Raw genomic sequence first — 15,390 nt, 5'->3', positions numbered from 1 at the left:
CTCCCCAACTTCAAGCTCTACTACAAAGCCATAGTAATCAAGACAATTTGGTACTGGAACAAGAACAGAGCCACAGACCAGTGGAACATATTAGAGACTCCAGAAATTAACCCAAACATATATGGTCAATTAATATTTGATAAAGGAGCCATGGACATACAATGGCAAAATGACAGTCTCTTCAACAGATGGTGCTGGCAAAACTGGACAGCTACATGTAGGAGAATGAAACTGGACCATTGTCTAACCTCATACACAAAAGTCAATTCAAAATGGATCAAAGACCTGAATGTAAGTTATGAAACCATAAAACTCTTAGATAAAAACATTGGTAAAAACCTTTTAGACATAAACATGCAGTGACCTCTTCTTGAACATATCTCCCCGGGCAAGGAAAACAGCAGCAAAAATGAACAAGTGGGACTATATTAAGCTGAAAAGCTTCTGTACAGCAAAAGACACCATCAATAGAATAAAAAGGAACCCTACAGTATGGGAGAATATATTTGAAAATGACAGATCCGATAAGTGCTTGACGTCCAAAATATATAAAGAGCTCACATGCCTCAACAAACAAAAAACAACAATCCAATTAAAAAATGGGCAGAGGAACTGAACAGACGGTTCTCCAAAAAAGAAATACAGATGGCCAACAGACACATGAAAAGATGCTCCACATCGCTAATTATCAGAGAAATGCAAACTAAAGCTACAATGAGGTATCACCTCACACCAGTAAGGATGGCTGCCATCCAAAAGACAAACAACAACAAATGTCGGCGAGGCTGTGGAGAAAGGGGAACCCTCCTACACTGCTGGTGGGAATGTAAATTAGTTCAACCATTGTGGAAAGCAGTATGGAAGTTCATCAAAATGCTCAAAACAGATCTACCATTTGACCCAGGAATTCCACTCCTAGGAATTTACCCTAAGAAAGCAGCAATCAAGTTTGAGAAAGACAGATGCACCCCCATGTTTATCGCAGCACTATTTACAATAGCCAAGAATTGGAAGCAATCTAAATGCCCATCGGTAGATGAATGGATAAAGATGTGGTACATATACACAATGGAATACTACTCAGCCATAAGAAGAGGGAAAAGCCTACCATTTGCAGCAACATGGATGGAGTTGGAGGGTATTATGCTCAGTGAAACAAGCCAAGTGGAGAAAGAGAAATACCAAATGATTTCACTAATCTGTGGAGTAAAAGAACAAAGGAAAAACTGAAGGAACAAAACAGTAGCAGAATTACAGAACTTAAAAATGGACTAACAGCAAGGCGGAGCCAACATGGCGGCATGAGTAGGACAATGGGAATCTCCTCCCAAAAACATATATATTTTTGAATATACAACAAATACAACTAATCCTAAAAGAGAGACCAGAAGACACAGGAGAACAGCCAGACTACATCCACACGTGCGGGAGCACAGTGCCTGGTGAAAGGGGTAAGATACAAGCCCCGGCCGGTGGGACCCCAGCACACCTCCCCCCAACTCCCGGCGGGAGGGAGAGGGAGCCCAGGACTGCTAAACACCCAGCCCCAGCCACCCGGACCAGAGCGCAGACACAGTACATGCATGGAGGGCTAGAAACTAGGGAAATAGGGCAGCAAGACCTCTGAGCGGGTGCCGAAGCTGATGCCCCTGCGACAAAGAAAAGCCAGTGCTCTTTGAAAGTCTTAAAGGGACAGGGATTTAACAGCTAGATGCAAACAACACAAGTCACAGCCCAGTGGCTGGAAATTACAGGGAAAACTGGGCGCACTAACCCCCCGGGCAACAGCTCTGAGACCCCTCACAGTGGTAAACAGCCAAAGAGCCCCCCCCACCACCATCGTCCATTAACCCTCCTGGTGCTGCAAAAGCAGAGAAACAGCCTAAGGCAAAACACGCCCACAGAAAGGCAGAAGGGAAAATTCCTACACTTCCACCAGGCAAGACACAAAGACCCAGCCTACACGCAATTACCCAACACAAGCCACTAGGGGTCGCAGTTGCCCCAGTAAAGAAAGGCCAGTAGCAAGTGAAAAGTTTGGCCCTCCCAGCTGACAGTCAATAGCACCTGTCAACATGAAAAGGCAAAAAAATATGATCCAGACAAGACTAACCCAGACAGCTTCGGCATCTGCTACATCTTCCCCTGAGAAGGAACCTGGGGAGATAGATTTAGCCAGTCTTCCTGAAAAAGAATTCAAAACAAAAGTCATAACCATGCGGATGGACTTGCAGAGAAATATGCAAGAACTAAGGAAGGAGAATACAGAAATAAAACAAGCTCTGGAAGGACTTCAAAACAGAATGGACGAGATGCAAGAGACCATTAATGGACCAGAAAACAGAGAACAGGAACACAGAGAAGCTGATGCAGAGAGAGATAAAGGGATCTCCAGGAATGAAAGAATTCTAAGAGAGCTGAGTGACCAATCAAAAAGGAAAAATATATGCATTATAGGGGTACCAGAAGAAGAAGAGAGAGAAGAAGGGATAGAAAGTGTCTTTGAAGAAATAATTGCTGAAAACTTCCCCAAACTAGGGGAGGAATTGGCCTCTCAGACCACAGAGGTACACAGAACTCCCATCACAAGGGATCCAAGGAGGGCAACACCAAGACACAAAATAATTAAAATGGCAAAGATCAAAGACAAGGACAAAGTATTAAAGGCAGCCAGAGAGAAAAAAAAAGGTTACCTACAAAGGAAAACCCATCAGGCTTTCATCAGACTTCTCAACAGAAACCCTAAAGGCCAGAAGAGAATGCCATGATAAACTTAATGCAATGAAACAGAAGGGCCTCGAACCAAGACTACTGTATCCAGCACGATTATTGTTTAAATATGAAGGAGGGATTAAACAACTCCCAGACAAGCAAAAGTTGAGGGAATTTACCTCCCACAAACCACCTCTACAGGGCATCTTACAGGGACTGCTCTAGATGGGAGCACTCCTAAAAAGACCACAGAACAAAACACCCAACATATGAAGAAGGGAGGAGGAGGAATAAGAAGGGAGAGAAATAAAGAATCATCAGACCGTGTTTATAATAGCTCAACAAGTGAGTTAAGTTAGACAGTAAGATAGTAAAGAAGCTAACCCGGAACCTTTGGTAACCAAAAACTTAAAGCCTCCAATGGCAATAAGTACATACCTCTCAATAATCACCCTAAATATAAATGGACTGAATGCACCAATCAAAAGACACAGAGAAATAGAATGGATAAAAAAGCAAGATCCATCCATATGCTGCTTACAAGAGACTCACCTCAAACCCAAAGACATGCACAGACTTAAAGTCAAGGGATGGAAAAAGATATTTCATGCAAACAACAGAGAGAAAAAAGCAGGTGTTGCAATTCTGGTATCAGACAAAACAGACTTCAAAATAAAGAAAGTAACAAAAGATAAAGAGGGACATTACATAATGATAAAGGGCTCAGTCCAACAAGAGGATATAACCATTATAAATATATATCCACTCAATACAGAAGCACCAACATATCTGAAAGAAATACTAACAGAACTAAAGGAGGAAATAGAATGCAATGCATTCATTCTGGGAGACTTCAACACACCACTCACTCCAAAGGACAGATCCACCAGACAGAAAATAAGTAAGGACACAGAGGCACTGAACAACACACTAGAACAGATGGACCTAATAGACATCTACAGAATTCAACATCTAAAAGCAACAGGACACACATTCTTCTCAAGTGCACATGGAACATTCTCCAGAATAGACCACATACTAGGCCACAAAAAGAGCCTCAGTAAATTCCAAAAGATTGAAATCCTACCAACCAACTTTTCAGACCACAAAGGCATAAAACTAGAAATAAACTGTACAAAGAAAGCAAAAAGGCTCACAAACACATGGAGGCTTAACAACACACTCTTAAATAATCAATGGATCAATGACCAAATCAAAATGGAGATCCAGCAATATATGGAAGCAAACGACAACAACAACACTAAGCCCCAACTTCTGTGGGACACAGCAAAAGCAGTCTTAAGAGGAAAGTATATAGCAATCCAAGCATATTTAAAAAAGGAAGAACAATCCCAAATGAAAGGTCTAATGTCACAATTATCAAAATTGGAAAAAGAAGAACAAATGAGGTCTAAGGTCAGCAGAAGAAGGGACATAATAAAGATCAGAGAAGAAATAAATAAAATTGAGAAGAATAAAACAATAGCAAAAATCAATGAAACCAAGAGCTGGTTCTTCGAGAAAATAAACAAAATAGACAAGCCTATAGCCAGACTTATTAAGAGGAAAAGAGAGTCAACACAGATCAACAGAATCAGAAACGAGAAAGGAAAAATCACGACGGACCCCACAGAAATACAAAGAATTATTAGAGAATACTATGAAAACCTATATGCTAACAAGCTGGGAAACCTAGGAGAAATGGACAACTTCCTAGAAAAATACAACCTTCCAAGACTGACCCAGAAAGAAACAGAAAATCTAAACAGACCAATTACCAGCAACGAAATTGAAGCAGTAATCAAAAAACTACCATAGAACATAACCCCCAGGCCAGATGCATTCACCTCGGAATTTTATCAGACATACAGAGAAGACACAATACCCATTCTCCTTAAAGTTTTCCAAAAAATAGAAGAGGAGGGAATACTCCCAAACACATTCCATGAAAGCTAACATCACCATAATACCAAAACCAGGCAAAGACTCCACCAAAAAAGAAAACTACAGACCAATATCCCTGATGAACGTAGATGCAAAAATACTCAACAAAATATTAGCAAACTGAATTCAAAAATACATGAAAAGGATCGTACACCATGACCAAGTGGGATTCATCCCAGGGATGCAAGGATGGAACAACATCCGAAAGTCCATCAACATCATCCACCACATCAACAAAAAGAAAGACAAAAACCACATGATCATCTCCATAGATGCTGAAAAAGCATTTGACAAAGTTCAACATCCATTCATGATAAAAACGCTCAGAAAAATGGGAATAGAGGGAAAGCACCTCAACATAATAAAGGCCATCTATGAAAAACCCACAGCCAACATTATATTGAACGGCGGAGAAGCTGAAAGCTTTTCCTCTGAGATCAGAAACTAGACAGGGATGTCCACTCTCCCCACTGTTATTTAACATAGTACTGGAGGTCCTAGCCACGGCAATCAGACAAAACAAAAAAATACAAGGAATCCAGATTGGTAAAGAAGTTGTTAAACTGTCACTATTTGCAGATGACATGATACTGTACATAAAAAACCCTAAAGACTCCACTCGAAAACTACTAGAACTGATATCGGAATACAGCAACATTGCCGGATACAAAATCAACACACAGAAATCTGTGGCTTTCCTATACACTAACAATGAACCAACAGAAAGAGAAATCATGAAAACAACTCCATTCACAATTGCATCAAAAAAAATAAAATACCTAGGAATAAACCTAACCAAAGAAGTGAAAGACTTATATTCTGAAAACTACAAGTCACTCTTAAGAGAAATTAAAGGGGACACTAACAGATGGAAACACATCCCATGCTCGTGGGTAGGAAGAATTAATATCGTCAAAATGGCCATCCTGCCCAAAGCAATATACAGATTTGATGCAATCCCTCTGAAACTACCAGCAACATTCTTCAATGAACTGGAACAAATAATTCAAAAATTCATATGGAACCACCAAAGACCCCGAATAGCCAAAGCAATCCTGAGAAAGAAGAATAAAGTAAGGGGGATCTCACTCCCCACCTTCAAGCTCTATTATAAAGCCATAGTAATCAAGACAATTTGGTACTGGCACAAGAACAGAGCCACAGACCAATGGAACAGACTGGAGAATGCAGACATTAACCCAGACATATATGGTCAATTAATATTTGATAAAGGAGCCATGGACATACAATGACGAAATGACAATCTCTTCAACAGATGGTGCTGGCAAAACTGGACAGCTACATGTAGGAGAATGAAACTGGACCATTGTCTAACCTCATATACAAAAGTAAACTCAAAATGGATCAAAGACCTGAAACCATTAAACTCTTGGAAAAAAACATAGGGAAAAACCTCTTAGACATAAACATAAGTGACCTCCTCTTGTACATACCTCCCCGGGCAAGGAAAACAACAGCAAAAATGTACAAGTGGGAGTATATTAACCTGACAAGCTTTTGTACAGCAAAAGACACTATCAATAGAACAAAAAGGAACCCTACAGTATGGGAGAATATATTTGAAAATGACAGATCTGATAAAGGCTTGACGTGCAGAATATATAAAGAGCTCACACGCCTCAACAAACAAAAAACAAATAACCCAATTAAAAAATGGGCAGAGGAACTGAACAGACGGTTCTCCAAAAAAGAAATACAGATGGCCAACAGACACATGAAAAGATGCTCCACATCACTACTTATCAGAGAAATGCAAGTTAGAACCACAAGGAGATATCACCTCACACAGTAAGGATGGCTGCCATCCAAAAGACAAACAACAACAAATGTTGGGGAAACTGTGGAGAAAGGGGAACCCTCCTACACTGCTGGTGGGAATGTAAATTAGCTCAACCATTGTGGAAAGCAGTATGGAGGTACATCAAAATGCTCAAAATAGACTTACCATTTGACCCAGGAATTCCACTCCTAGGAATTTACCCTAAGAATGCGGCAATCAAGTAATGGAAAGACCAATGCACCCCTATGTTTATCGCAGCACTATGTACAATAGCCAAGAATTGGAAGCAACCTAAATGTCCATCGATAGATGAATGGATAAAGAAGATGTGGTACACAATGGAATACTACTCAGCCATAAGAAAAGGGCAAATGCTACCATTTGCAGCAACATGGATGGAGCTGGCAGGTATTATGCTCAGTGAAACAAGCCAAGCGGACAAAGAGAAATACCAAATGATTTCACTCATCTGTGGAGTATAAGAACAAAGGAAAAACTGAAGGAACAAAATAGCAGCAGAATCACAGAACTCAAGAATGTACTGACAGGTACCAAAGGGAGAGGGACTGGGGAGGATGGGTGGGTAGGGAGGGATAAGGGAAGGGGACAAAAAGGGGGGTATTAAGATTAGCATGCATGGGGGGGTGGGAGAAAGGGGAGGGCTGTACAACACAGAGAAGACAAGTAGTGACTCTACAACATTTTGCTATGCTGATGGACAGTGACTGTAATGGGGTATATAGGGGGGAGCTGGTATAGGGGAGGGCCTAGTAAACAAAATATTCATCATGTAAGTGTAGATTAATGATAAAAAAAAAAAGCAGTTCCTGTGTGGTGACCTCCAATGAGTTCTACACAATGACATAAAGGGCATATAAAAGTGTAGGCAAAGGGTCTGTTTGTGTTTATACAGAGGATCAAAGCCTAATGTGGCTACTCCGAAAATGAACTAAGATACGATATGAAAAAGAACTTCCAACATCAGCACTCTCAGGAAGACTCATGCCAGAAGATGACCATCAAAAAAACCCCAACAAAGATCCATGCACTGCTACAGGTGTAGATGCACTCATCCCACCAGTTCCTGGACTTGCCATGGGAACGGAGATATCTAAGCTGGCCTGTGCATACAGCAGAACAACAAATTTGACTGGATCTGAACTGTTGGAACTCAACCAAGAATTAGGAGAAGTGCAAATTGTAGCGCTCCAAAATCTTACAACTACAGACTATTTACTGTTAAAAGAACATATGGGATGTGAGCAGTCCCCAGGAATGTATTGTTTTAATTTGTCTGATTTCTCTCAGACTGTTCAAGTTCAGTTGGACAATATCCACCATATTATAGATAAGTTTTCACAAATGCCTAAGGTGCCTAACTGGTTTTCTTGGTTTCACTGGAGATGGCTGGTAATTACAGGTATGCTTTGGTTACGTAACTGTACTCCTATTATGTTAATGTGTGTGTGTGCAATTTAATTAGTAATTTAAAACCTATACATGCTGAAGTTACTCAACAAGAAGTTATGTTAAAGAAATCATCAATCTTCCCAGGTTTTCTTCCGCCTACTACTTCTATAGCTATTCTTATTCCTTCCTAATTATAACCCTAAAGTAGAATTCGTGCCTCATATCGAATTTACCGAGTATCATAATTCTTCCAAGTGGTAAAGACATCTCAAGACAAATGCTGGGCTTAGAAGCCACAGGGCATAAAATATGCAAAGAAGTAAAAAGCTAACCTTTTCAAACAATATGGCTTCTCTCTCACTTACCAACTTTACATTTCCCTGTATGGCCCCGGAAGATGACTGGTTAGCCAGAGACGGGTAAGATTCCTCAAGGGAGGAACAACCTAAGACAGGCACAGTCGCAGGGGGCCATCAGGTGAGAAAATGGGGATGAACAGAGGTGAGGCTTAGAACCTCCCCCCCTATTCTGAGAGAAATCTTCTGCATCCGTGGATGTTTTGCTGCCCTTGTCTAGCTTGGATTAACACATAGTCTACAGGCACACACCTGATCATCTACATTTGCTCTCTTACAACACTAAACTGTGTTTTCTACCTTTATCTTGTATCTACCTACCACTTCAGCATTTTATTAAAAATAATAATAATAAAGAGAGAAATGTGGTATCCACATATAAATCAAGTATAAAAATCAAATGAATACTCATATTTGAACTGACTGTTTATAGTTCATAATGCATGATCAAAACCAAAAGCTTCTGTGATGACTGCCCTTGTAATGTTCACCACGTAACTTATTCACTATGTAAGAATTTGTTCTCCATTTAAGAACTTGTTTGTTATGCTTCAGAAGATTGGAGACTGACGACAATTAGGCTTGGGGTGGATTAATGATTGTGCATTGAGCATTGACCCCCCTATACAGAATTTTATTGTGGTTAACAACCATTTGATCAATAAATATGAGAGACGCCCTCACAAAAAAAAAAAAAAGTACACACTTCCAATTGTAAAAGAAATAAGTAACCGGGATGTAATGTATAGCATAAGGAATATAGTCAAAATATTGTAACAACTTGGTATGGTGATAGCTGGTACCTAGAATTATCATGTATATAAATGTTCAATCACTGTGTTGTACACCGGAAACTAATGTAATACTGTGTGTCAACTACCCTTCAATAAAAAATACTTATTAAAAAAAAAAAAAGGACTAACAGGTAACAAAGGGAAAGGGACTGGGGAGGATGGGTGGGTAGGGAGGGATAAGGGGGGGAAGAAGTAAGGGGGTATTAAGATTAGCATGCATGGTGGGGAGGGAGAAAGGGGAGGGCTGTACAACACAGAGAAGACAAGTAGTGATTCTACAACATTTTGCTATGCTGATGGACAGTGACTGTAAAGTGGTTTGTAGGGGGGAGCTGGTATAGGGGAGAGCCTAGTAAACATAATATTCTTCATGTAAGTGTAGATTAAAGATTAAAAAAAAAAAGAAAGAAAGAAAAGGGGGATTACTCCTTGATAGGATAAAACTAATGGTAAATCAACAATTAATGCATTCTTTAAATATCCTTAATTTTGATCACTTAAAGGGTGTCAGATGATCGGCTATGGAGGTACACTTTTCTGATAATATTCCTCTTAAAAAAAAAAAAAAAAAGAAGCAGTTCCTGTGTGCTGACCTCCAAGGAGTTCTACACAATGGTATAAAGGGCATATCAAAGTGTGGGCAAAGGGTCTGTTTGTGTTTATACAGAAGATCAAAGCCTAATTTGGCTACCCAGAAAATGAACTAAGATACGATACGAAGAACTTCCAACATCAGCACTCTCTGGAAGACTCATACCAGAAGATGGTCATCAAAAAACCTCCACAAAGATCCAGGTGATGCTGCAGTTGTAGCTGCATTCATCCCACTGTTTCCTGGACTTGCCATTGGAATGAAGAAGCAGATATCTAAGCTGGCCTGTGCACACAGTAAAACAACAAATTTGACTGGATCTATACTGTTGGAACTCAACCAAGAAGTAGGAGAAGTGCAAGTTGTAGCGCTCCAAAATCTTACGACTACAGACTATCTACTGTTAAAAGAACATATGGGATGTGAACAGTTCCCAGGAATGGTTTGTTTTTATTTGTCTGATTTCTCTCTGACTCTTCAAGTACAGTTGGACAATATCCATCATATCATAGATAAATTTTCACAAATGCCTAGGATGCCTAACTGGTTTTCTTGGTTTCACTGGAGATGGCTGGTAATTATAGATCTTCTTTGGTTATGTAACTGTATTCCTATTATGTTAATGTGTGTGCACAATTTAATTAGTAGTTTAAAACCTATACATGCTTAAGTTACTCTACAAGAAGATATGTCAAAGAAATAATCAATCTTCCCATGTTTTCTTCCGCCTGCTACTTGTATAGCTTTTCTTCTTCCTTCCTAATTACAACCCTTAAATAGAATTCGTGTCTCATATCGAATTTACTGAGTATCATAATTCCTCCAAGTGGTAAAGATACCTCAAGACAAATGCTGGGCATAGAAGCCACAGGGCATAAATCTGCAAAGAAGTAAAAAGCTAACCTTTTCAAACAATATGGCTTCTCTCTCACTTACCAACTTTACATTTCCCTGTATGGCCCCGGAAGATGACTGGTTAGCCAGAGACAGGTAAGATTCCTCAAGGGAGGAACAACCTAAGACAGGCGCAGTCGCAGGGGGGCCATCAGGTGAGAAATTGGGGATCAACAGTGGTGAAGCTTAGAACATCACCCCCCCTGTTTTGAGAGAAATCTTCTGCATCTGTGGATGTTTTAATGCCCTTGTCTAGCTTGGATTAACACATAGTCTACAGGCACACACCTGATCATCTACATTTGCTCTCTTACAACACTAAACTATGTTTTCTACCTTTATCTTGCATCTACCTACCACTTCAGCATTTTATTAAAAATAATAATAATAAAGAGAGAAATGTGGTATCCACATATAAATCAAGTATAAAAATCAAACGAATATTCATATTTGACCTGATTGTTTATAGTTCATAATGCGTGATCAAAACTGAAAGTTTCTGTGATGACTGCCCTTGTACTGTTCACCATGTAAGAACTTATTCACTATGTAAGAATTTGTTCACCATGTAAGAACTTGTTCGTTATGCTTCAGAAGATTGGAGACTGACGAGAATTAGGCTTGAGATGGATTAATGATTGTGCATTGAGCATTGACTCCCTTATACAGAATTTTATTGTTGTTAACAACCATTTGATCAATAAACATGAGAGGTGCCCTCTCAAAAAAAAAATTTACTATCCTATTATCTTGCTGGCCTTCATTTGAATACCTTACATGCATTTAGTTTCCATTTACTTATGTGTTCATTCATCCAACATATTTATTGAAGACCTAACATAAGCCTTGGACTCAGTGCTGCAAATACAGAAGTAAAAGGAAGGAAGGAAGGAAGGAAGAGAAGGAGAGAAAGAGAGAAGGGAAGAGAGAAAAGAGGAGAGGGAAAAGAAAGGAGAGAGACAGAGGCAATTGGGGGAGAAACAGAGAGAAGGGGAGAGAGACAGAGAATGGAGGAGAGAGAGGGGAGAGAGAGAAGGGGGAGAGAGAGAGAAGGAGATAAAGAGAGAAAGACAAACAAAACCTTTGCCCTCCAGGAACTTCCATTCTTACAGGAGGAAAAAAAAAGGAATATTTATCATGTGAAGGATACAAAATGATTGTCTCATTCAATAAACATTTCTTCTGCTGTATATAATTAGCTATTTAAACCATCTACTGAGTTTTTAATTTCATTTCCAGAACTTCAGTCTATCTATGTTTTCATCTTTTTGGTTATTCTTTAAGATCTCTTGACTTTTCCTACACTCTGAAGTCAGTGCCTGCCTTTTTCTCTTCCTCTTTCTATTTAAATACATTAAACATAGGGATTTTAAAAATAGGTCTGATATTTTCAGAATCTAAGGTCATTACAGGTCTATTTCTATTGTCCATGTTTCTAGTACCTCATCCATGATGCCTTGTGTGCTTTGTGATTTTTTACTATTAGTTGCTTATTCTTCTTGGCACATTATCTTTGAGAATACATTAGGGCTTGGGTCAAAAGTAAATTCCTCCAAAAGAGATGGATATTTACTTTTATCAGTAAGCTGGGGGCCTATCAGCCTGAGCCTGCTATGAAATTTTCCATTTGAAGCTTTTCCCAGCACGGGTGGCACGAATTTGGCCAGTAAACGTGTACAAGAACTGGTTCATCATTACAAATTCTCAAGGTGGTTTTTCCCCCTCCCCTATCAAGTTTCTTTACTTTCCCCTTACTCGTGGTGGGACTCATTTTTTATTCACTCTGGTACTAAAGATGTAGCTCGGTGGGATCCAACCTTTGTGGTGAGGTCTTTCAGTTTCCTCTTTTGGGCAGACATAGGGCCCATTTCTTTCCCATTGTACCCCACACACCTGTGAAAGCATAAGCTCAGGGTTTGAGAAAAATCCTCAGGGTAATGGACTGGAACAGCACTGTTAGGATGTCAAGGATCTGGCTTTGGCAGGGGTTTGGGGAGGTGGGGGGACAGACTATATATTCCTTGATTTCCTGCCATATCAGTAATACATTTAGAAAGATTTTTAAATATATCCAACTGAAATTCCTTCTTTACAAGAAGAGTAACTTGTCATATCACTGTGTGTTACGTCTTTAGTTCCTAATGCTCTGCCATACTCCAAAGTATTGTATTTTATTTGTAAGAAAATAGGTATGACATATACAAATGCCTATTATTTTCTGTGCTCAAAAATAATTTATGGTTTTATTGCAAGGACATATATTCAATACAATCCCTTCCATAAACGCTTTATTTGTAAACAGAGGGGTTTTTTTAAATCTAATTTTTCCCTTTATGACTTACTGGGTTTTTTCCAACTTAATATTTGAAAGAAAAGTGAAAGAACTGTTTTAGTTCCACCTTTTAATTTTCTTGAGTCTCCCTCTGCTTTATTTCTATACCAAAGAAGCAAGCATACTGCCATGTACAGTACAGACCAGAAAGGGGCCAAAAGTAAACTTGTTCACTGAACAAGTGTGACAGTCATGTAAGCTCTTTGAAATTCAGTTACCTCATTAACCCACTTCTGAGAAATCTATCAAATAAAAGGAAAATGCATTTTTAAACGTTACCAATTAAAGTACTATCTAAAATACAAACACTGTATTAGAAAGCATCACTGAAAACAAAAACCAAATGTGTTCACTTTTGAGGGTCCTTTGCCAATGCTACTTTGAATATGCACAAATCTTTATTCATGTGGACATCATAAAATTAAAATTACATACTTCATCTGGATATAATAAAATTTAAGGCACACATAAAACATTAATATACATAATTAGGGGTAGGTGAAGAAACCTAAAATGAAGTTTCTAGATTGGTGACAAAGTATATAATTAATATGTTATATAAAAAGAAAAAGAGGAAATGAGAAAAATCTCATTTTAGAAAAATACCTAAATGTAAAACTCCACCCAAAAACAACCAACTAGTAACTAGAAAATAATTTTGCCAAAGACAATTTGGAAAATTTACTTTCCTTAAATCTGGTAGATACACCCAGATTTCCTCTACCTTCTTCAAGTGCAGTTTAGAAGGTAGTTCAATGGATAACTAATTGCAAGGCTTGTTTAAAATGCTGACTACTGGGTCACATCCAAATCCACTAAATCAGGATATTGGGTGGTGGGCCCAGAGAATCTACATTTTAACATGCTCTACAATACCAAAACCAAAAGTTTGCCCCTTTGACTTTTGTCAAATCACTCATTTAAAAACAAGTCAAAGGTGGACACAAATAGAATATATAGGCATTCTGGTATTTAGTGCAGAACACCAAGATCCATGAAAAAAGTGACTAAAATAGAATTCTAAAAACATGTTTACTGATTACACTCACAGCTGGCTTCAAGTTTTCTTAGCAATGAGCATTGCTTCAAATGACATCTCCCCTCATTATTGGGCCACCTGACACACTTTCTTTTTTTCTCTCAGTTTTGCCAGTTTGCAGCAGGTGCAGACAAGACACAGCAGCATCTGAAAGTCTATTCAAATGTTACTGTATAAAAAAGAAGCTAACATCTCTCTTAAGGCTAAAGCCTCTGGTCTGCGAAGCCTCCGATTTCCAGCAAACTGAGAATGTTCCTGTAATAGATGTTTCAGAAAGACAACCCCCCAACTCTAATTTACTCCCCAGCCCTCACCTCTCTACTGGTGGAGCCACGATCCCAGACACAGACCCGCCCCCCCCGCCCCTCCCCCCAAGTCTCTTACATGGGCTCATCTGGCGATGCCATTTAGCAGACATAGTACAAGTTGGGGAAAATGCAGCAGTCCTGAGCAGGGGAAGCTGCTCGAGCAAGGGTAAAAGCCGAGGGCCTCTCTAGTCCAGAAGTCCAAGGAAGTTAAGTCTCGTCCCCCTTCCCGGTCCGCCCGCTGTTTGCAGGGCCCCCGGGGCCTGTCACCTGCTCGCCACCTCCCTTCCAGAAGAGGAGAGCTTCACCATATCTAGGAGGGCTCTCTTCGCAAAACAGCTTATGTTTCCACTCCCATCCCATCTCCCGCCACACTCCCGGCCGCTCATAAAATCAGACAGAAAAGAAAACACCTCAGGGCACCGTCACCATCTTCCCTTTTCCCACGGGTGCCCCACAGTGTCGCCATCCCCGCACACCGCCAGCGATTCGTATACTTGAGGCGACTGGCTGTCAGCTTTCAGCCCTCTGTCCTTTCAGTTGGCCAGAAACCACCTCGGGGTCCGGCCGGCCCTCCCGCGCCTCCGCCGTGGCCCGTTCGCGGCTGCCGGGGGGTTCGGCCTGGCGCCCCGCCCCACCATTACTCGGGCTCACCTGGGCCTCGACGACGCTCGGGAGGAAGCTCAGGGTGACCAGCAGCTGCACTGCGGCCGCCGCCCCCTGCCCTGCGCCAGCCCGCCGGGCCCCCCGGCTCATGCTGACCTCTCCCCCACCGCTTCAGGCCAGGCCCCTCCGGGCCGGAGAACGCAGTTGGCCCTGGCGACAACCCCTGAGGACGGCTCCCAGCGACGGAGAGGCTCCAGGGTCCGAGGTCCGCGCGCCTGACTGGAGGCGGGGAGCACGCCTCCCGGCTCCCGACAGCTGCGAGTGAGGACGGAGCGCCGAGCGCCCCCACTTCATCCCCTAGGCGGCCCGCTCCCGGCTTCCCTTTCCTCGGCCACGCCCCCGGACGCGCGGCCTTGTGGGAGTTGTGGTCCAGTGCCGCCGCGGAGGCGCCTGCGGCAGGAAGGCGGGGCTGGAACCGAGCAACCCGGGAACTAAGGCTTCGGAGGCTGCTCCGTCTCCCTGGTCCTCAGGCTCTACGGCGGCCAATGGGGTAGAACCACGCAGGCCTCCAAAACGAAAGGAGGTGCAACTGCGGGACGGGGCGG

The 15,390-nt window shown here is 41.2% G+C and overlaps 1 protein-coding gene across 1 annotated transcript in view; it reads right to left on the bottom strand.

Annotated features, from left to right (window-relative positions):
* ERO1B (endoplasmic reticulum oxidoreductase 1 beta) overlaps window positions 1–15,181 on the bottom strand; it is a 62,658-nt gene extending 47,477 nt beyond the window's left edge. The window contains exon 1 of the mRNA XM_037007312.2: window positions 14,834–15,181. Coding sequence (XP_036863207.2) covers window positions 14,834–14,935 — 102 coding nt within the window. The 5' untranslated portion in view covers window positions 14,936–15,181. The remainder of the gene's footprint in view (window positions 1–14,833) is intronic.
* Between the last annotated feature and the right edge of the window lie 209 nt (window positions 15,182–15,390).

This window comes from Manis javanica, chromosome 7 (assembly GCF_040802235.1).
Source record: "Manis javanica isolate MJ-LG chromosome 7, MJ_LKY, whole genome shotgun sequence".
In the NCBI taxonomy this organism is placed as follows: Eukaryota; Metazoa; Chordata; class Mammalia; order Pholidota; family Manidae; genus Manis; species Manis javanica.
Note: the sequence above shows the minus strand (reverse complement) of the source record. Positions and strands in the feature narration are given on the sequence as shown.